The 20,945-nt window shown below is 35.6% G+C and overlaps 1 protein-coding gene across 5 annotated transcripts in view; it reads left to right on the top strand.

The window, feature by feature from the left end:
• The window catches only part of WDR17 (WD repeat domain 17), a 55,586-nt gene that overhangs the window by 13,414 nt on the left and 21,227 nt on the right, over window positions 1–20,945 (top strand). For all 5 annotated transcript variants that reach the window (XM_051790414.1, XM_051790413.1, XM_051790415.1 and 2 more), the window contains 11 exons: window positions 3,037–3,165; window positions 4,170–4,353; window positions 6,108–6,338; window positions 9,138–9,389; window positions 10,135–10,257; window positions 10,598–10,785; window positions 12,036–12,204; window positions 14,222–14,313; window positions 18,713–18,795; window positions 19,709–19,795; window positions 20,555–20,719. In XM_051790414.1, the coding sequence (XP_051646374.1) occupies window positions 3,043–3,165; window positions 4,170–4,353; window positions 6,108–6,338; window positions 9,138–9,389; window positions 10,135–10,257; window positions 10,598–10,785; window positions 12,036–12,204; window positions 14,222–14,313; window positions 18,713–18,795; window positions 19,709–19,795; window positions 20,555–20,719 (1,697 nt within the window). In that variant the 5' untranslated portion in view covers window positions 3,037–3,042. The remainder of the gene's footprint in view (window positions 1–3,036; window positions 3,166–4,169; window positions 4,354–6,107; window positions 6,339–9,137; window positions 9,390–10,134; window positions 10,258–10,597; window positions 10,786–12,035; window positions 12,205–14,221; window positions 14,314–18,712; window positions 18,796–19,708; window positions 19,796–20,554; window positions 20,720–20,945) is intronic.

Below are 20,945 nucleotides of genomic sequence, written 5' to 3'. Positions count from 1 at the left end.
ATGTTTAATTATGAATATGTTATTAATGAATTAATTATGTTTATGTTATTACATGAGACTCAATGCTATTGAGGCAGGCATTGTCAGGCAGAAGTTGTTTACTGCTGTGTCTTGCAGACATGCCAAGATTTCTTGGTAGCCTTGAAGAACTTCATGCTTTTAGCAAACTTAAATGATTTTGCTTCAAACTGGTCCCATTTGATATGGTAATGAATTTGAAACTCTGTGGTTCCTAGGTCACATTTTCATCCTCAGTGGATTTTCCCTCAAAGATGGGTAAATATACCCAATATCTTAGGGAGACATCACTTTGGTATCACTAAAGATCTTTTTGATTATTACATTATCATTGGCATGCTGACAAAAATATTGTTACGTGAGGACAGTAGTTACAGGAGCATCAGCATGCTTTCCACATAAGAAAAGATGCAAACTTAATGGGAAGATAGTGACCATAGGATGAACAGAAGCAGAGGACACTGGCACTTCACTGTATACAGCTGTTAAGAAACTAGGGGTTTGTATACACAGAAGCATATTGATTAAAATAAGGCTATTGTATATCCACATTTGTATGCGTGCTGTACTGCATGGGGACTCATTTGGACAGGTCATACACCACATGGACCATAATCAAAGCATATGTAAGCATCTGTTATTGGTTGTGCTTGATGGTTATAAAGTTACGGATACTTAAAACATGCAAGCACATGTATTGATAATGGAAGAGTGTTAAGTGATGGGTTTAAAGAGCTGTTATTATTCTACAAGTGTCATTGTAGTACAATTGGGAAATACAACAAGCAATGAAATACACTGAGTAGCTGAAGCAGAGAAGCAGGAGTTAGGTTAAAATTAAAATGGTGCCTTTTAAAGAGCTGCAGTTGCCAGGCTACTGACACTGCCGTTTTGTGTGTGGTGCGACACAATGCTCAGTCTTTTCTCCTGTATCCTGTAGTAACTGCATTATTCTGTGAACATCAAGGTTTAGTTCCTTCATCTGTCAAGTAGAGTGATTTTGTTCTACAACCAGAATAATATTTTCTGTTTTTGGGAGCAGCAAGGTATTGGAATGAACATGGAAATGCTAAAGTGGTTTACAAACAATGACACCTATGCTAAGGTAGGGATTATTAGGCATTTATCTTCAAGCTGTTAATATAAAGCCATGGCTCTATATATAGTCCATTCAGTTGTTATTTTTCAATATTTATGATATACAAAATTTAAGTTTATTGTGGTTGGTTGGTTTTTTCTTTTTTTTCTATATTTAGCAACAGAAGAGGGCTTAGAGTGTTCCTGCTTCTGCCAATTGAAAAGAAAGGTTTTTGTTGTCCTCCCTCTTTATTTCATCTCCTTGGAAACTGTGGGCATCATCTGATAGCTTTCCCGGTGTGGTATACGTTTTTTACATGCACAGGGTTTTTTTCAGTGTATATTTAGAGTTCAGTATAATTACTTGTACATCCCTTATTTCAAAATAAAATGCTTTTTTAGAAAGTATGAAAAATGTATAAAAATGCACCATGTGTGAAATCATACCTATATATATTCAGTTATGCTGCCCTTTTTTGTCTTTTTACTCAGGCTGTTCTGATGAATGCTGCTTTCTCCCTTCTATAAGTATGCTTAACAGAAATCTATAACGTCCGAAAAGATCTGCAGGAAACTGCTTTAATGCATGATACTTACAGGAGACTAAGTTAGTATGCCATACAACTGTCATTTCTTCCAGATACTATTGTACTGAATTTCAAAGCAAATTCTTCCCTTTGTAAAATGGTATATAGCTCATTAGAAGGAGCAGGAAATAATAACAAGTTTAAAACAACAAATATTAGTAAATAAAGTGTACATTCCTTTCTGTAATACAGCTCAGAATATTTTATGCATGTAACTTCTTTATATATACCTGAATAGGAAAAATCTAGTTGAAAAATCAAATTTTAAGAACACTTATTAAGCACAAATTCTTAAATCAGTGAAAGAATGGTATTGTACAGAGCAGCATTTTTCATCTAAAATTCAAAAATTTCATCTATTAACAGGATTTTTTAAATACAGATTACTGCAGAATCCTACAAGACACATGTATTGTTACTCTGAAATAAACACTTGTTGAATTGCTTTAGCACCTGTAAGATTCTTGTCTTTCAACATCATAGTCTCAGCTCTTTAACCTAAAGAAGTCATCCTACATGTAATGTTTTTCTACATAATGTCCCCCAGTCCAATAATATATTCACAGCATAAATGTGGCCCCAAATGAGACATTCTGTTACTAAGTAACATGTTGATATTATCATGAATCAAATGTGGGCTAGGTAGATAATTGGTCTGGCTCAACAAGGTGTTCTTACGTTTTTATGTTAAAAACAGTTGTCTCACTCAGAGCAAGATGGTAGTATGAAATTTGTTTTGGATGTTGAAGGCATAGTTTGCTGTACAGTAATGTTACACTAAGCTTTGCCTTTGTTTTTTCACAGCTTACTTCAACTTTTTGTTAAACAGTAATTATTAAGAAAATTTAGAAAGCTTCCCATAAAGGATGATGATAATATGTACTGCATAGTTGTTCTATGCAAGTGGCTCGAAGACCTTTGTACAAATGTTGCTTTAACTTAAAACAAAACTGTTAGCATATGGTTTATTTTGTCTGGCTGTCAGTGGGAGATGAATGGGAGAGCAGAGAGGGCATTAAACAGAATAGAAAGTATTGAACCAGAATGCAGAAGAAAATGGGAATGATGAACAGTTTCAGCTAGTACACATCAAGAACTATTCAAGTTTTCATTCGCTGCTTCCCCTCCCCCGCCGCTTCTTTTTCCTTCCAAATGGATTGTTGTGAATGGTATTCAATACCCTTTCTTCTGTAGCACTGAAGCCTCTAAACGTCTGCTTGACTTTATTTTAAATACATTCTTTTGTATCTCAAGCTAGTTATATTTTTAAGGTAGATATTATGGGAACAAAGAAGTATTATTCTCTTCTTTAAAATTCTGTCTTCTTGTAGTCTAATGAATTTCTGTTTTAAAGGCAAAAATGTCACAGGTTAAACAAGTGGGACTTTTAGCTGCTGGATGTCAACCATGGAACAAGGATATATGTGCTGCTAGTGGGGACAGATTTGCCTACTGTGCTACCCTTGCTATTTATATTTATCAGGTAAGATTATCCTTGTTTATCAGAATAGTTATGTTTTTACATTGTTGTTGATCTCACTTTGAACCCTTTTAATAAATGTTTCTGCAATTCTTTTGGAAGTATGGTAGGTGCTTAGAAGATGTCTATGTAAAGCTCAGTCTTCCATTCAAGATAGCCCTAAAGTTGTATATGTCAAGAGTTATTTGTAAAAGCCAGGCTCACAATCCAGCAAACACTTGAGATGAATGAAGTGCAGCAACAGTAAAATATGTTCTGAGAGAGAAATGAAGCAATTCTGTGGTTTCATTTGAAGCTGTAGTACAAAAATAGTCCTGTGCACAGTGGATCAAACTGCTTCAAAGTTGTGGATTCCAGAGTTGTGGCCCACCTTTATTTGATTTGGAACTTAAACTGCTCAGGACTGTGGTCTTCTGAAGTTTGTGGTTACTAAAAAATAGAAATGCTGTGATGTGGAATTTTCAGAATGAGAAATATGTAAGGAAATAAAGGATACACTTACTTTAACTTCAAGAGTTATACTGCTTGTAGGATTAAAATAAACAAAATTTCCTGTGTCATGTTTGGGCATGTGATTTTTTTTTTCTCTTTTTAGTTTTTAACTGTATGAAAAAATGAGTATGATTAAAAAAATGAGAAGGATTTCAAACTCATTTTCGTATTCTATCCTGTTTAACTCTTTGGAGATTACTAAATGGTTGTTACCATGCCTATAAATAAAGCATTTTAGGATTGTTTGAATAAAGTTATTAATGAAATTTAATAGTTTATAAGAGACAAGAGAATAGACTGTTAATACCGATTGAGCTAATTGGATATTTGACAACTTTTCTATCAAATATATGAGAATTTAATTTATTCAGATGTGAGGCGCTGACAATTGTTAAATCCACTATAAGTTCATCTGTAAGTCTAATACTGTTATATGAACTAATCTCCAACCCAATAGTACGTAAAGTGAGTTTACAAAAAATGTATGTCTAAAATGCCTTTTATTATTTGTTTAGCTGGATCACCGATACAATGAGTTCAAGCTCCATGCAATTATGTCTGAGCATAAGAAGACAATCACAGCCATATCCTGGTGTCCCCACAACCCTGACGTGTTTGCAAGTGCCAGTGCAGATAGTTTAGTGATTATTTGGAATGTGAATGAACAGAAAGTTGTGGCCAAGCTGGACAATACAAAAGGTATTTCAGACAAGGAGATATTTGATCCATACAGCTTTTTAATCCACGGTTACGAGAAATACTTGATACAGTGAAAACTCTAAGCAGTTGTTAGGCCAGAGGTTTAACAATTGCCCAAAACAATATTCTTGACAGATTTGTTACAATCAGTTTTAGAAAGTAATGATAGTGTGAATGAATTGCTGTGAACCATCTTGTAAGTGGTAAAGAAAGAGGTTATTCTTTTTTTCTAAAGTACTTGAACAATTCAAGAATTAACTTTGTTAGTGATTTCTTATTGAGCAGGAAAAGAAAACCAGCACAGTATTTTCATCTGTATAAAAGGATAAATAATTACGTTTTTAAACTTGTGTGTTTTCATGATAACTTTACCTAAGTGAAAGCAAATAAAATGTAGTCTTAACAGATTCAAGTATAAATTATAGTGAATTTGAAAATCAGCTTTTGTTTAAATACCCTAAAACTTGTCTACCTGAATCTTCTCTCAGGACTTGAAATTGCTGATTTGGACATTGTGTTACAGGTCTAGGGGGTTAAACATCTGTGTCTGCAATTACCTCTCTCTACCCAGCTTAGATTTATTCCCAGGACCTGTATTTCTGTTCTTACAGTCAATTTCATCAGGTGTTCTTGACTCTTACATTTACATTCTTGGGAAATGAGTGCAACCTAAGAACAGTCAGAATCTCAGGATCTATTAAGCCATTTTGGGACTCCCTATTCTGTTCTCTCCTGAGCATTTTAGGATACCTCTGAAAACCTTGTACATCTTGCATATCCTGCAAAAGGAAAACCCAGACTGATTTCATCTATTCTAAAAGAAATATTGTATCAGTTTATGCATTAATATAAAAGCAGATACTTATTTTTCAATACATTGCTTGTTTAAAAATCTACTTCAGCCAATGACTACACATGAAAGAAGTGTTATTATTTTTATTTTAATCTTTTTAAAAACTAATTTACTTTTAGGATAATGTGTTTAAACTTCCTATTAATGCCTCTTTTACATTGACATGCCATGTGAAAATGCCTCTTTGACGTTGCCATGTGAAAATATGTAAATACAATTTTAAATTTTCAGCTTGAGGAGTTTTTCTTACCATCATTTATTCCTTCAGGCAGACATTTTTAAGCTATGGAGATAATGAGGGTTGGAGATGTTAAGGTCAAAATTTCTAAACTGGAATGCCTACAGTTAGGTGTAAGGCAACTGAATTAGAACTGTCACATATCCAGAAGGAAGCTGTCAAGAGTTCCCTTAGATTACAGAGCTGGCTTTCCAATTTTTTCACAAATATCTGTCTCTGTTATATTTATCTCTGAATTTCATTGCAAAAATAGGCATTTTGAGGTTCTCAATATTTTACTAGCTTAGTAGCAAATAGCTTACAGTAAAACGTAGTGGTGAATGGGATTCTGAATGAATGAAAGTATTGTTTACAGGATCAGGCTTATCCTCTTTCATAAGTGTGATTCTCTTTAACACTAATGAAGTACAAATACCATAAAATATAGTCCATCAAAGTAGTATTAAAGTAATTTGGGAAATAATTTTACTTCGTGCCTATGGAAATGTGTAATTTACTTTTACAGCATGAGATGTTCATACCGTTGTCTAAATTTCAGTCTAGTAATTTTTATGTAGAACAATTATTTCTACAATTTTTCAAGAAAATTGCTGATTGTGCGTTAAGGAATACTATACTGAATTTCATATCCTGGTTCTTATCAGGTTTACCTGTATGTTTCAGGAATTCCTTCATCACTTAGCTGGTGTTGGAATGCAGGTGATGCAGTTGCATTTGTGTCCCATAGAGGGCCGTTGTACATTTGGACTATCTCAGGACCTGACAGCGGGGTAACTGTACATAGAGAAGCACATAGTTTCTTGTCAGATATCAGTCTGTTTAGATGGCATCCAAAGAAAAAAGGAAAAGTGGTGTTTGGACATACTGATGGAAGCCTATCTATTTTTCAGCCAGGTAAAAACTGATACGGTAAAATATTTATTTTTGATATATATATCACTTGTTTCTGTATATGTGTGTAATTCTGCACCTCTTTAATAAATATTTTATAATGTGGGTACATACATAGTATTCCTACTCCTCCCATATCACAAAAATATGTTTTCTTAGTTATACAATGCAGAGCATTTTCTTTACATCTCCTTCATTACATTCTTGTAATTAAGCCAATGACATTGAAGCCATCATAATGATTTCGAAAGGATGCAGACCAGTATTAGTTTCCTTTTAACTTGCTTTCTTTATACTACTAGAAAAAGACAAAGAATTTGTTTGGGTGAAAACATAGATGTGTTTGAGAATAGATCATGAAAATTTTGGTGAACAGATAAATTCATTAAAATACGTTTCAAAACTAGGTAATACTGAAAAATAGATTGTAACAGAATAATAAAATAGAAGTACCATTACTGTGATTACACTTTAAATGTAAATTCCTTTAATATGTGTCTTAACATTCAGATATAATTGAAAACATAGGCTTATCCAAGTTAGCTGTTTTATTAACTGTGGGTTTCTAGTTTACAGTTTATAGTCAAAAGTTGTCTAACTTTTTTAACTCGTGGCTTCTAAAAAGTAGCAATACACTGAAGAAAGTGAAATCAGTAGGGTGAATATAGGCCTTCTGTTTAAAAAAAAGAAAGTGGAGGGGCAGACATGGGTGACACAAAGAATTGGTACTTTAACAGTAAAGAATAGAGAGCTAACTTTTTTGCTTTGAGATTGAAGTTCAGCCCTCATCTACCTCATGTAAAATGTGTTGTCATTGGATCCGAGCTTAGTTTGTCACCAAGTGAAATAAATTTAACAAAATTCCTATTCCTTACTTTTAAAGGTTTCAGTCTTTTTGTAGATATCCTACAAAATGCTATCGTGAGAGAACCTGAACATCCACAAGTTCTGGTTGATTGCTTCAAAGTTCAGTGTGATTGACTCGCTGAAGGGTCTAGTATTTCTATTTTAGTGTGACTCATTGCTGCATAATTAGGAGACTGCATTTTTTTTAAATTATTGTTACCTACTTGGGTTTTTCTCTCATGGCTGTATTTTCTTTTTTATTAACTCCAGACTATCCATTAATGTAGCAGAACATGTAGTGCAAAGAAAAAATATGCAACAATTAGTACCTAATTTTTAGAGGAGTACAATGCAGTCATATAGAACCAAATATTCTGTACTACTTTACCTTTCATTTGTTCTCAAAATAAGCCCAGCTTGTTTAAATGACCTGTGACTCAGCTGCATCATCTATAGTGCTGATATCTTCTCTTAACGAAAATTAAAATTTAACAGTTAGGGTTTTCAGGAGGGCTCCTTTTGGATTCTTTTGTGAAGCACAGGTAAAACTGAATAACTCCTAGATATTCATACTCTCTCCCAGCAGTTGATTGTGCTTTCTTGAGACTGAAGTGTTTGAACATGGCTGGCTTTGATCATTCAAAGACTTTTTGCTTTTAGTTCTTGTATAGCTAACAAAAAATGACAGTTCTGCTTTTTCATTTCAGTGTTGTTTTCAGTCAACCAAAAAGTTGAACTGAAGTGTAAGGAGAGAATATTGTTTAAAAAAGTGAGAATCCTAAAATTTTTGGCAAATTAAAGCAGTTATCTGATCATATTTCTGATATTATTCCCAAGGATTGAGAAAACCAAAGAAAAAAAAGTGGAACAGAGAAATTGGTTTGTTGTGTTAGTTGTTGTGCAATCTTAAATTATTTTCCCCATTTCTGGTAACTGATTTTATAAAGTTACCTGATACAGAATGTGCACCAACAACATTTTCCCTAGAAAATCATGGTGAGAGCTGTTTTAGTATTCAGAATGTTCCCTAGTGAACAAAAGCTTTTCAGCTTTTATTTAGCCTGTATCAGAATAGGCTTTGTTCTACATCAATTATTAAGGAATATTGGTAGGTCCTGACAGTTATCATAATATGAAAAATTAATTGTAGTCTCCAGTACCAAAATTGAAAATTAGATAGAAGCTGAATAATGGAAGATGTCAATCCCTTATTTATAGAAAAGAGGTACAAAATTAGTTTGTTTTTTTTTTTTTAGTACAAGATCACAACTTCAAAAATACAGCTCTATTTCATTTGGACTGGACACAGAACTAAGATCCATCTCTTTGTAAAAATAAAAAGTGGGAAATAAATATGTTAAAAAAGTATGGTTCTTGATACTATGGATCATCAAGTGAAACATGTCTTCTTTTTTGCAGGTGTCAAATTGAGATACTTAATGGCCTGTTTTGGCTACAGAATCTATAAATGCTTCATAATTGCACACAGTTTTGTGGAAGAAAAAATCTAAAGGCAGTTGTTTATAAAAACTTTTTTGACTGCCACAGTTTTGTTCTAGTTCATACTACCTTTATTTTGCCTGTATTTGCTGTGGTGTGCAGATTTACTTACACTCAAATGACTGTATTTCAGGCTGTGCTGTAGGCCTTTACTCCTGGAAATTTTTAGAACAAGGTATATAATTTACCATACTTTCTTATAAAATTATGTTAATAAGCCTGGCAGCTGTTTCTATTTTCTGCTTTATTAAAAATAAAGTTGGATCTAATGGAACCAGAACTGCTTTAAGTCAAATACTGCAAAGCCAGCTTCATTAATTTTGCTGGTACAGCCACTAGAGCAAGATAGTGAAAATTTCAGGGAGAGATAAAGAATTATGTTTGTGAACCTTGTAACTATTGAAAGGATATACTTAATTTCATTTTTAAATAATCTGTTTTCTTGTGCACTTACAGGTTCTAAAAATCAGAAACATGTCTTAAGACCAGAGTCTCTTGAAGGAACAGATGAAGAGGATCCAGTTACAGCACTGGAGTGGGACCCTTTGTCAACTGACTACCTTCTTGTTGCTAATTTACATAATGGTATTCGACTAGTTGATTCTGAATCTCTGTCCTGTATCACAACTTTTAGTTTTCCCAGTGCAGCAGCATCTGTTCAGTGTTTAGCCTGGGTTTCCAGTGCACCTGGAATGTTTATAACTGGAGGTAAGACTTTTATTTCCTGACTTATATAAAGGTAATAAATACAGGACTGAATCTTCAAAATTGATACTCCAACTGTGATCTTTTTTTTTCTTAACATTTCTACAAATGAAAACATACAAGACACCAATATAAAACTAGAAAATAATAGAAAACTGCACTGAGCAGTTTTTACTTGTTTTAAATTTGTTGGGTACATAAGCGACTTTCTGCTTTTTTTAATACTAAATAATACTTTTCTCATGCACACTTTTGCAACAAATATATGAGTTACTTTGGGAATAGGAATAAAAATGTGTTATACTAATGGATGTCACTTTGAAGATTTATAAATTAAGAAAAAAGAAAAGAATGTTTGTTTCCTACACCATAGACCTTACTGCTCAAGTTGAGCTAATGAATAAGGAAACTGAAACAGCGAGAATATTTTATGAAAAAGGTTCCATAGAATTTATCTATGTTTAAATAGCTAATATTAATAATTATTGTTGTTAATGTGATATTCCCACAGAGGTAAATGGAAGATAAATAGAATATTACCATGGAGGTTCCACTAGATGGTCTCCACAGGTCCCTTTCAACCCTAATTATTCTGTGATTCTATAGAGATGACAGTGTCTGCTTATAAAATTCTTCTTAGGATTTTAAGTTTAATTCATTGTTGCATTTTTGCATAAATCAATCCTTAAACCACATATCTCTGTGTCCTGTTTTGGTTTTTTTGTTTTTGGTTTTTTTTAAATTTCAGATTCTCAGGTTGGTGTGTTACGTGTTTGGAATGTTTCACGTACAACACCTATAGATAATTTTAAATTGAAGCAAACGGGTTTCCATGGTTTGCATGTGCTAAGTTCTCCTCCAAAGAAAAAGTGTAAGTGTAATTTTGATTGTTATTCATTGTAATGGCTGCCAGTTAAGAAAATCTTGTTTATGAGTTTTGTTATGTCCAAGTCAATCCTTAAGTTTGGACAGCTCTGTAGTTCTTAATTAAACCAAGTACCCTCTACTGCTGGTGGACTAGACAAATGCATAAAGGATCAAACACTTTATAAGATCCTTCTTTAGCAGGCCAGGCTTCATACAGGAATTCTCCATTTCTTTATTTTTAAATCTCATTGGAATACAAAGCATTTTACTCTTTATAATTGTTACTTATTATTGAAATAAGAAATAATCTTCTCTATTTCTGTCTTTTGCTTTATTTTGTTAAGCACGTTCATCACAGTATCCTACTAAAAATCATCATACATCTTCAACAAGTGAGGCTGTTCCTCCTCCAACTTTAACCCAAAACCAAGCATTTTCTCTTCCTCCTGGTCACACCGTCTGTTGTTTTATGGATGGTGGAGTGGGGCTTTACGACATGGGAGCCAAAAAGTGGGATTTCCTTAGAGATTTGGTATGGTTCATCTGTCTTTGAAATGAGAGTTTATTTGGCTTACACACTTTCTTCTAACAGGAAAAAAATGGGGAATGAAGTCTTCACAGCAGTTTCTACCAAAACACTCTAAATTTCTAGGAAACAAATGACAGTTCTGAAATTGGAAATAGTTCTTTATTGCAAAGGACTGAATCCTGTTGGCAGTATTCTGGCAGTTTGTTTTCATCCAGAAATAAAGATTTAAGGACTTGTGGGTTTTTTTGTGGTTTGGGTTTTTTTTTTTAACTAAAATTTTAATTTGATGGCCTTCTCAGAAGGGCTGGAGGGTTTTCTATAATTCAGAAAAAGGATTCTAGTCAAATCAGAGGGATATATGGTGAGTTCACTCAGTTTAAAATTACAAAGACTGAATTATGAAATTTTTGTTGAAGCTGAAATTCAGAATTGGGTTTATCCCATATTAGATGAGCCTCTTCTTCACAGGGCACTTGGTTATTCTTAAGGATTTGTCTCTTTTCCTCTTTACAAGTTCCCTTTTCATTTGGAAAAAACCCAAACAATTTTCAGCTGTAATGCTGTATGTGTTTGAATAGAGGCTATTGGCTGCTGTTATTTTTCCATTTTTAATGGGTTTGGTCCTATAAAGCAACTGAGGCTTAAAAAAAATTCTTGCATATTAACCATGTTTCATATATTTGCCAACTTAAATTCTACAAGTGCATGTCTTAGAAAACAAGCAACTGACATGTGGAGTTTCTAATGGATTGAAATTTAAACTACAATAGACCATAGACTGCATCTAGAAAGACAGAAAATTCAGTGGGATACTAGACAACTTGTAGAACATGTTTAACATACAGAGCTTTATTTTGCAGTCACATAGTTTATAACAAAAGGGCAACATTAATTCTGTTTTAAAAAATTAACTATTTTTTTCTTTTTTTGCTTTGTTTTTTTTTTTACTCTGTTTTTTAGCAACTCAGTTCCAACAGAAATTGTTAACAAATTTCTGGCATTGTGTGTCCTGTTGTTTCAGGAAATAATTTTTCTGTCTTTAATAATGATCTCTGAAAGAGAGTACTGTTATAGTCTAAGCTATTTTATGACTTTTAATTTTGACTTATAAGCCATAATATGCAGGTTTTTTGGAACTCTTAATTGACCTAACAGGTCAATTAAATACAGTGTATTTTAGAGTTTGATCTAGAGTTGGTCTTATTAAAAAATCAAATGTAATAAAAATGGATTAAATATTTGTTTCATTTAAGGGACATGTTGAGACCATCTTTGATTGCAAATTCAAACCTGATAACCCTGATCTTCTTGCTACAGCTTCATTTGATGGCACAATAAAAGTTTGGGACATTAATACTTTATCAGCGGTTTATACATCTCCTGGTAATGAGGGGGTTATTTATTCCATTTCTTGGGCTCCAGGTAAGAATATTTTGCTTTATGTCTGAATGTTCTTTGAATTAGCATTGAGTGTAGAATTTGTCATATAAAAGTATTCGTTTTAGATAGAAGGGTATCTTATAAGGTTTAAACAAAACTAAATTATATATGAAACCAGTAGAATTCAATGCTTCAGACCTTTCTGAGGCTTTATCTTATGAGTAATGATCCCAGTATTTCTCAGTCAGAAAGGAGGAAGGAAAATCTCTAGAGCCTTTCTAACATTGCATTACACAAATGTCGAAAAGGCTTTCTTTGCATGGGAAGCAGCTACTTAAAGTTCATATTATATTTTGTGCTAAAAAGTGGAACATACATATTTAGTTCTTTCTCTTCCTTCTTTGTGTAGGATTCTAATCATCGAAGAGCTCTGCTTTTACCTAATTAGAATAGGAAGTGCCTTTTCTGCAAGGCATCTACTTTTTCTTAGAGAAATCACTGAAGTCAGTGGGAACTTTTCTTTTCTTTTCAAAACTGTGCTGCAACACTCTTCAGTGTACCTACTACTAATAGTTACTAATGTCAATAGTTAATGATAGGTTGACTTTCTTGTGTTCTGTTTCACTGGACAGGAGATGTGCTTTTTAAAAAATCTAAGTAATTCATCTCACTGCTGTTCTCTCCTGGGCTTTTAAACTCTAAGAAATAATACCTGACAGGAAAAGAAATACTGTGATGGGAAGCTTAATGTACTTTGCATATGTGAAATGAATTTGGACTTTTTTCATTTCAGAGAGTGTCTTACAGATAATTTGTCTTGCTATATGTAAATTATGGCAGTATGAAATATGGTGTTTATGTTTACTTATTTTGTTTTGAAGTTTAAATTCAGTTTGTAGTAGTATCTCAAACTGAGGGAATAGTTTGTTCACTGAAGGGGGCTGGTTTTCTTAAAACCAAAAAAAAAAAAAAAACCAAAAAACCCAAAACAAAATTAAAAAAACCACAAAACTAATTGGAAGCACGTGCTTTGACTCCATTCCTTATCAACCTGTCCAAAAGCACGTGCTTTGACTCCATTCCTTATCAACCTGTCCAAAAGCTCATGTCCCTCCTGGCCAGAGCTTTTGCCGCTTCTTTCACATCCCTTACTCTTAGACATTTCCTCTCTGCCTTGTACTTTATCCCTAATATATAATCCAGTACATATCACCATTTGTATTTGGTCTCAGAAGGTCTTTGGGAAAAGTGATTACTCTTTTTTCTTTTTTTCCCCCTTTTCTCATTCTCCTGCCTGAATCTCTTCCCATTTTATATATTTACCATGCTATACTCCTGCATAGATTGTCTTTTCTGCCTCCGAAGCTTGGAATAAAATAACAGTCAAAACTTTCCTATAAATGTGCCATTTATGAAAAGTATAGCTATATTGGGATAGAGAGTCACTGTGGTGAGGAGAATTTGATGGCTTTTAGATTAGGCCTGAATTCAGTTTTCAGGTTCTCGCTGTGGAGTTACATACTCAGATTTTTCACCCTGTAGAGTGTAGTTACAGATTCAGGCACATTCTTAGGGGGTTGCATGCTGCAGTGGTGCAAGATTAAGGAAAAAACTACTGTTAGATGTTCTGTCACATTTTTATGATTTATCTTAGTACATAGGGAAGTACATCTTCCTTTAAAGGAAAGTGTCCTAGTTGCTACAACTTTAAGGTTGAAACATTGAGATCGTATCTGTTTTCTAGTTTGAGTCATATGCATCATGGTCACTATGTTTTTAAGGGCAAGACTTTCAGCAGGCATTGAGAATACTTTTTACAGCAATACAACTTCTGTTTTGCCTTTCCTCAAAACAGGAATGTAAAAAACACGTCAGGCTTTTTCTGAAATTGATGTTTGTGACTTAGTAGCAAATGCTGGCCTTAAACTATGGAGAATTCATGTTTATGTGCCATTGATGTCTCCTGTTGATATTTCATTTCTTCAATTTAAAGTATAAACACAAACAATATTGTGATCTTATAATTATCGTGACACTTTACAAATATCTCTCTTTATAGGAGATCTGAACTGCATAGCAGGGGCAACATCCAGAAATGGTGCCTTCATCTGGGATGTTCGAAAAGGCAAAATGATAACCAGATTCAGTGAGGTAAGATGAGATTATTCTTTTTGTCTATATAAAATGTAAATTAGTCATTTCCTCTAGTGTCAATAAATAGATGGGTCAAAGTTCATATGTTTTTTAAAGGTGCTAGAATATAAAAATCTATAGAATTACGTGGGTGCCAGTTTACCTGTGTGGCAGAAGTATTTTATTTCCTCAGACTGGATTTGTGACATGAGAATGATGAAGCACCACATGGTCTCCATTATATTAAAATTGGTCCTGTAGGGATACACAGCAAAAGCAATGCTGATTCCTTCTTAAATGTGTCAATGTATATGGACATATAGACTTGGCATCAAAATGCAAATTGTGTTCTGTATTTTTAAACATAAGGCTTTCAGGCTCCATTTTGCAGCACACTAAACAGTATGCCTCATTTAGAATCTTGCCTTGTATTACCTGAAATCTATCCAGGCATTTTTAAGTCCTGAAACAGTAGCATAATTTTTATTGGCATAAAGGAGCTGTTGTAATACTATGTCGTAGTATTCTACTCTATTTTGTGTATTCTTAGTATATAGCTGTAATCTTCAGATATGCAGACATAATTAACTGTGGTGTCTGCATCAGTGTACAAGGGATGCTTTTTAAGAAGAGAGGTGTGGGGAGAGGCATGAGCAGAAAACAAATACATTCAGGAGTTCTGGGAGTCTAACACTGATCTTTGCATTTGTGCTACTAAGCATCTTTTATGTAGTGCTGATCCTGATACACACCCCATTTAAGTTTTCACATACCACAATTTTTCATGCCCACTCACTTCATTATTTCAATAAGTAACTAACCTTATTCAGAATCATAGAATGAGTAAGGTTGGAAAAGGACCACAATGTCTGTCATCTAGTCCAACCTCTCTGCTCAAGTAGGGTTGTCCTGGAGCACATTACACAGGTTGTGTCCAGATGGTTCTTGAATATTTCCAGTGAGGGAGACTCCACAACCTCTCTGGGCCATCTGTTCTAGTGCTTGGTCACCCACACAGGAAAGCTTTTCCTCGTATTCAAGTGGAACTTCCTGTTCATCAGTTTATGCCTGTTGCCTCTCGTCCTATTGCTTAGCACCACTTAGAAGAGCCTGGCTTCACCCTCTTGACACCCTCACTTCAGATATTTGTATACATTGATGCAGTTCTCTCTGAGTCATGTCTTCTCAAGGCTGAACAGGCCCAGATCTCTCAGCCTTTCCTCATAAGAGAGGTCCCTTAATCATCTTTGTTGCCCTCCCCTGGACCTGCTCCAAGTGCTCCATGACTCTCTTGTACTGAGAAGCTCAGAACTTGACACAGCACTCCAGATGTGGCCTCACTAGGGCTGACTAGCGAAGCAGGATCACCTTCTTCAACCTGCTGGCAATGCTTTTCCTGATGCATCCCAGGATACCACTGGCCTTCCTGACCACAAGGGCACATTCCTGGCTCATGGACAGCTTGTTATCCACCAGGACCCCCAGGTCTTTCTCTGCAGAGCTGCTTTCCAGCAGGTCAGCCCCCAGCCAATACTGGTGCATGGAGTTATTCTTCCCCAGGTGCAGGACCCTGCTTTGCCCATGTTGCCCAGTAGATTCTTCTCTGCCCATCTTTCCAGCCTATTGAGGTCCCTCTGAAGGGCTATACCACACCCTGGGGTATTGGCCACTCCACCCAGCTTTGCAGCATCAGTGAACTTGCTGAGGAGGTATCTGCTCCTTCATCCAAGTCATTGATGAATAAGTTAAACAATAGTGGGGCCAGTATTGAAACTTGGGGGACACCACTAGTGGCAGGCCTACAAGTAGACCCTGTGCCACTAATTACAACCCTCTGAGATCTGCAGTTTAGCCAGTTCTCAACCCACCTCACTGTCCACTCATCCAGTCCACACTTACTGAGTTTGTCTCTGAGAATGTTGTGAGAGACAGTGTTGAAAGCCTTGCTGAAGTTGAGGTAGACAATATGCACTGCTGTGCCCGCATCCATCTGGGCAGTTGTTTCATTGTAGAAGGCAATCAAGTTGTTAAAGCATGATTTCCCTTTAATGAATCCATGCTGACTTCTCCTGATCACTTTCTTGTCAGCCATGTGGATAGAGGTGGCCCACAGAATGAGGTGAGGCTAATTAGCTGATAGTTCCCTGGATCCTCCTTCTTTTCCTTTTTGAAGACCCGGGTGACATTTACTTTCTTCCAGTCCTCTGCCAGCACCTCTCCTGATAGCCACAACTTTTCAGAGATGATCGTGAGTGGCCTCACTGTGGTGTCCACCAACTCTCTCAGGACTTGCAGTTGCATTCTGTCAGGGTACTTGGACTTGTGTATGTCAAGTTAGTCTAGGTTATCTAACCCAATTCTACTCAACCAAGGGAAAGCCTTTCTTGCAACGTTCTTTTGGGCTGGTCCCTTGGGTCAGAGATTCCCGAGGGCTGGTCTTGTCAGTGAAGGCTGATGCAAACAAGGTATTCAATATCTCTGCCTTCTCTGTGTCCTCTGTTACCAGTTTCTCCCCTCCATTTAGTAATGGGCCTACATTATCCTTTGATTTCCTTTTGTTATTGATTGTTATTTAAAGAAGCCCTTGTTTTCCTTGACATCCTTGGTCATATTTAGTTCCAGATGGCCCTTGGCCTTCCTTATGTCATTTCTACTTACTTATTCATTCCAAGTGACCTGACCCTGCTTACATCTCCCGTGTATTTCCTGCTTATGCTTGAGTAATGACAGGAGTTCTTTGTTCATCCACGCAGGTCTCTTGCCCCCTTTACCCCATTTCTTGCTCATTGGAATGCATCATTCTTGAGCCTGGAGGAAGTGATCCTTGAATATCAACCAGATCTCTTGGACCCCTCTTTTCTGCAGGGCCTGTTCCCATGGGATTTTTCAAAGAAAATCCCTGAAGAGGCAATAGTTAGCTCTCATGAAGTCTATGGCTGTATCTTACTTGCTGCCCTCCTTCTTCCTTGCCTGATAGTGAACTCCGCAATCTTGTGGTCACTATAGCCAAGGCTGCCCCCAACATTAACATACCCTTCAAGGCCTTCCCTGTTTCTTAGTATTAGCACACCATTCTTTGTGGGATCCTCCACTACCTGTGACAGGAAGTTGCCATCAACACTTCAGGAACCTCCTGGACTGTTTGTGCTTTGCTGTGTTGCTTCTTCAGCAGATGTTGGGTTAGTAGAAGTCCCCCAGAAGAACCAGGGTCCGTGACTTTGAGACTGCTTCTAGCTGCCTGTAGAAGGCTTTATCTACTTCCTCCTCCTGATCAGATGGCCTGCAGCAAGCTACCACAACAGTGTCACCCTTACTAGTCTCTCTTTCATTCTAATCCATAAGCTCTCGACTTGCACATCATCTACCCCAAGACAGAGTTTGATACATTCTAAGTGTTGTCTCACACAGGGGGCAATTCCACCACTGTGCATTCCTGGTCTGTCTTTCCAAAACATTGTGTAGCCCTTCATGACAACATTCCAGTCATGCAAGCTATCCCCTATGTCTCCATAATTTCAGTGAGGTCAGAGGGCTGTGACTGCTCACAGATCTCTAGTTCAGCCTGTTTGTTCCTCGTACTTTGTGTGGTGGTGTACAGGCACTTTACAGAGTATTTGATTGTGTCAGTATCCCTGTGGGGGTGCAGAGGGACATCCTATAGTCCTGTCTAGTGGTTATGTCTTTGGCTGCTTGTGCTAGCTCCAGATATTCTCTCTTGGGCCTCCTTATACTAGGTGGTTGCTGTTGTTCTCCCCTTCCCTACACCTTCTCTTTGGCAAGCCTGTCCCTGTCCTCTTTCCAATCTAGTTTAAAGCTCTCTCAATGAGCCCCGCTAACTCCTGAGCTAAGATCTGTTTTCCTCTTTGAGACAGGTGGACCCCATTTGTTGCCAGCAGGCTTGATATTGTATAAACTGACCCATGATCAAAAACCCCAAAATTCTGCTGGTAACACAAGTCTCAAAGCCAGATGTTCATCTGGCATGATTTTCCTCTTTCTTTTCCCATCACTCCCTGCAACTGGCAGGACAAAGAGAACACAACTTGTGCTTCAAATCCCTTGTGCAGTTGTCCAAAGGCCCAGAGGTCCCTCTTGATTGCTCATAGCGTTCTTTATTTAAGCTTCAGGTTTATAGAGTTATAGATTGCTTATTCTTCAGCTTGACCCAGTTTTGCCTCTTGGATCCTGGCAAGTATAGCAGTTTTACTGTCCATCTCCGTAGTCCTAATTTTTTGGACTTGAGTTTTCAAAAATCCCAGATGTATTGGGTACTCACTATAGTGTGGTTTTGTACAGTATACTTTACTGGGAGAAAAGGGCTGAAGCCCATAGTAGAATAAAATAAAATAAGAGTCAATAGATGAGAGAAAAAGGGGTGAATTATTTCTTATTGATAGGTATTTTGCATTTTTTGAAGCATGGAAAGAATGGAATCTTCTGCATTGCCTGGAGTCATAAAGATTCCAAAAGAATAGCAACCTGCAGCAGTGATGGATTTTGGTGAGTGTTATTGGAAGAAAAAAAAAATTGCTAAATGCACTTCTCAAGTCTGTACATTTTGACAGTACTGTCAGTGATTAATGTTAAAACTTTTCTTACTGGACAAAACTAGAATTATATTAGTCTTCTGTACTTCTTAGGGTATGTTTTTCATGATGTTAAGAAGAAGATAAAGGAAACTTTTTCAAAAGGAATAGTGTTTAAGGCACTCTGATAGTGAAACTGAATTTTTATTTTATTTAGCCAAGAATATCCTATCATTCTTGTCTGCAGGGGACACTTTTCAAAAGCTATCCAACCATATTTGTTTTAATTTTTAAAATTTTAAAGTTTGTTCTTTCAAGGACTAGAAAGCACTAGTTTAGAACAAAGTAATTACAATTGTACTATTATGGGAGTATAATACCTTATTTCTAAAAACGTGTGAATGTCCATTGAGACCAATTTTGCATATATTATGTTCTAGTACATTTTAAAAATCCTTCTTCATTAGTTTCCTCTGCTACCTGTGTCATTCCAGCTCAAACATAATGGGCATAAATTTTTGAAAACAATCAACTTTTTCTTTTTTTTTTTTTTTTTTAGTTCCTTAAGAGATCTATTTGTACCTTAAAACCATAACTACAACTTTGATTTTGGGCTATGAGGATCTTTTCAAGAAGGAGGTACTACAGTGGATATCTTTATAGGCCTTCTGAAGGAACATGGACACTGAAGTCTAGTTAGATGTTTTCTTGGAAAATACACAGTTAGCCTTGTAGTTGAGGGGCTGATATTGTTTATGGCTATTTCTCATATTCTTTCTGTATATCTTTTTGCTACCTGGCTTATTCGCACAAAATAAACCTTAATTTTGGATAACCTCCTCAAAATGTTTTTTTTCCTTATTATTTTGCATTATAATTGGTTTCAGTATTATTCGAACCATTGATGGCAATGTTCTTCACAAGTATAAACATCCAGCTGCAGTGTTCGGCTGTGATTGGAGTCAAAACAACAAGTAAGTAAAAAATAACCCAAAGAATTGACAATATTTACTATTTAAATTGATTATTTTGCATTATAATTGGTTTCAGTATTATTTGAACCATTGATGGCAATGTTCTTCACAAGTATAAACATCCAGCTGCAGTGTTCGGCTGTGATTGGAGTCAAAACAACAAGTAAGTAAAAAATAACCCAAAGAATTGACAATATTTACTATTTAAATTGATTACCAGTAAAGAAACACAAGGTTATTAGAATGTGATTTTCACTGTGGTAGTAAACCACTAAAATTATCTGTTCCACAGTAGGATATGCCTGTAGCAGCTCTATATTCCCAGTAGTGTATCTCATTGACCACCATGAACTTCCTTAATTTTCAAAGGAAGATCTTTTCATATTGATGAGAGAAAAAAAATTCTCTAGCTGAATATATAGTGGGGGGGAAAAAACAGACATTCAATACCAGGAAAAAGGGGTTTATATTGGCTTCCTTGTAATGACTACTAAGCTGAAAATGTAGTAGGCAACTAAATGCACTATGATATATATTAATTTTGCAGATAATTCCTAATAATGACATAAGAACTTTCTGTCTAATTTAGTATATTTAATTGGATTATCAATAGTTACTTTGTCTCTTGAAGAGACAAAGAAGAAGCAAAAATATGCTGTTTTTTGAAGTAAATTGCAAATTACACATCATATGTATTTTTAAATTAAAAAAGCATTGATCATCTCTCTGACTAAAGATTTTACTGTTTATATTTTGCAGAGATATGATAGCTACTGGTTGTGAGGATAAAAATGTTCGTGTTTACTACTTGGCAACCAGCTCTGATCAGCCACTGAAAGTTTTCACAGGGCATACTGCAAAGGTGTTTCATGTACGGTGGTCTCCTCTGAGAGAAGGAATCCTCTGCAGTGGCTCTGATGATGGGTGTGTATTTCTGAACTATTGGAAAACTTAAAACCTCAAGCAGAACTACTCAAGAAACTCAAAATATTTACTTGTACTAGTGTTTGCACCTTCAAAAACTTCATGAATACCTAATAATCTAAATCTCTGCCTTGTTCAAATACAGGCTGTAGCTTTGCTGTTAGCTTTATGTAGTATTTGGGCAGCAGGATCATTAAGATTGTCACAGCTGCTGTAGCAGTGCAAC

The sequence above is a fragment of the Manacus candei genome, unplaced genomic scaffold, assembly GCF_025592945.1.
Source record: "Manacus candei isolate 608988 ecotype Guabito, Panama unplaced genomic scaffold, ASM2559294v1 h1tg000028l, whole genome shotgun sequence".
In the NCBI taxonomy this organism is placed as follows: Eukaryota; Metazoa; Chordata; class Aves; order Passeriformes; family Pipridae; genus Manacus; species Manacus candei.
This window is presented reverse-complemented; position numbering and strand designations above follow the sequence as displayed.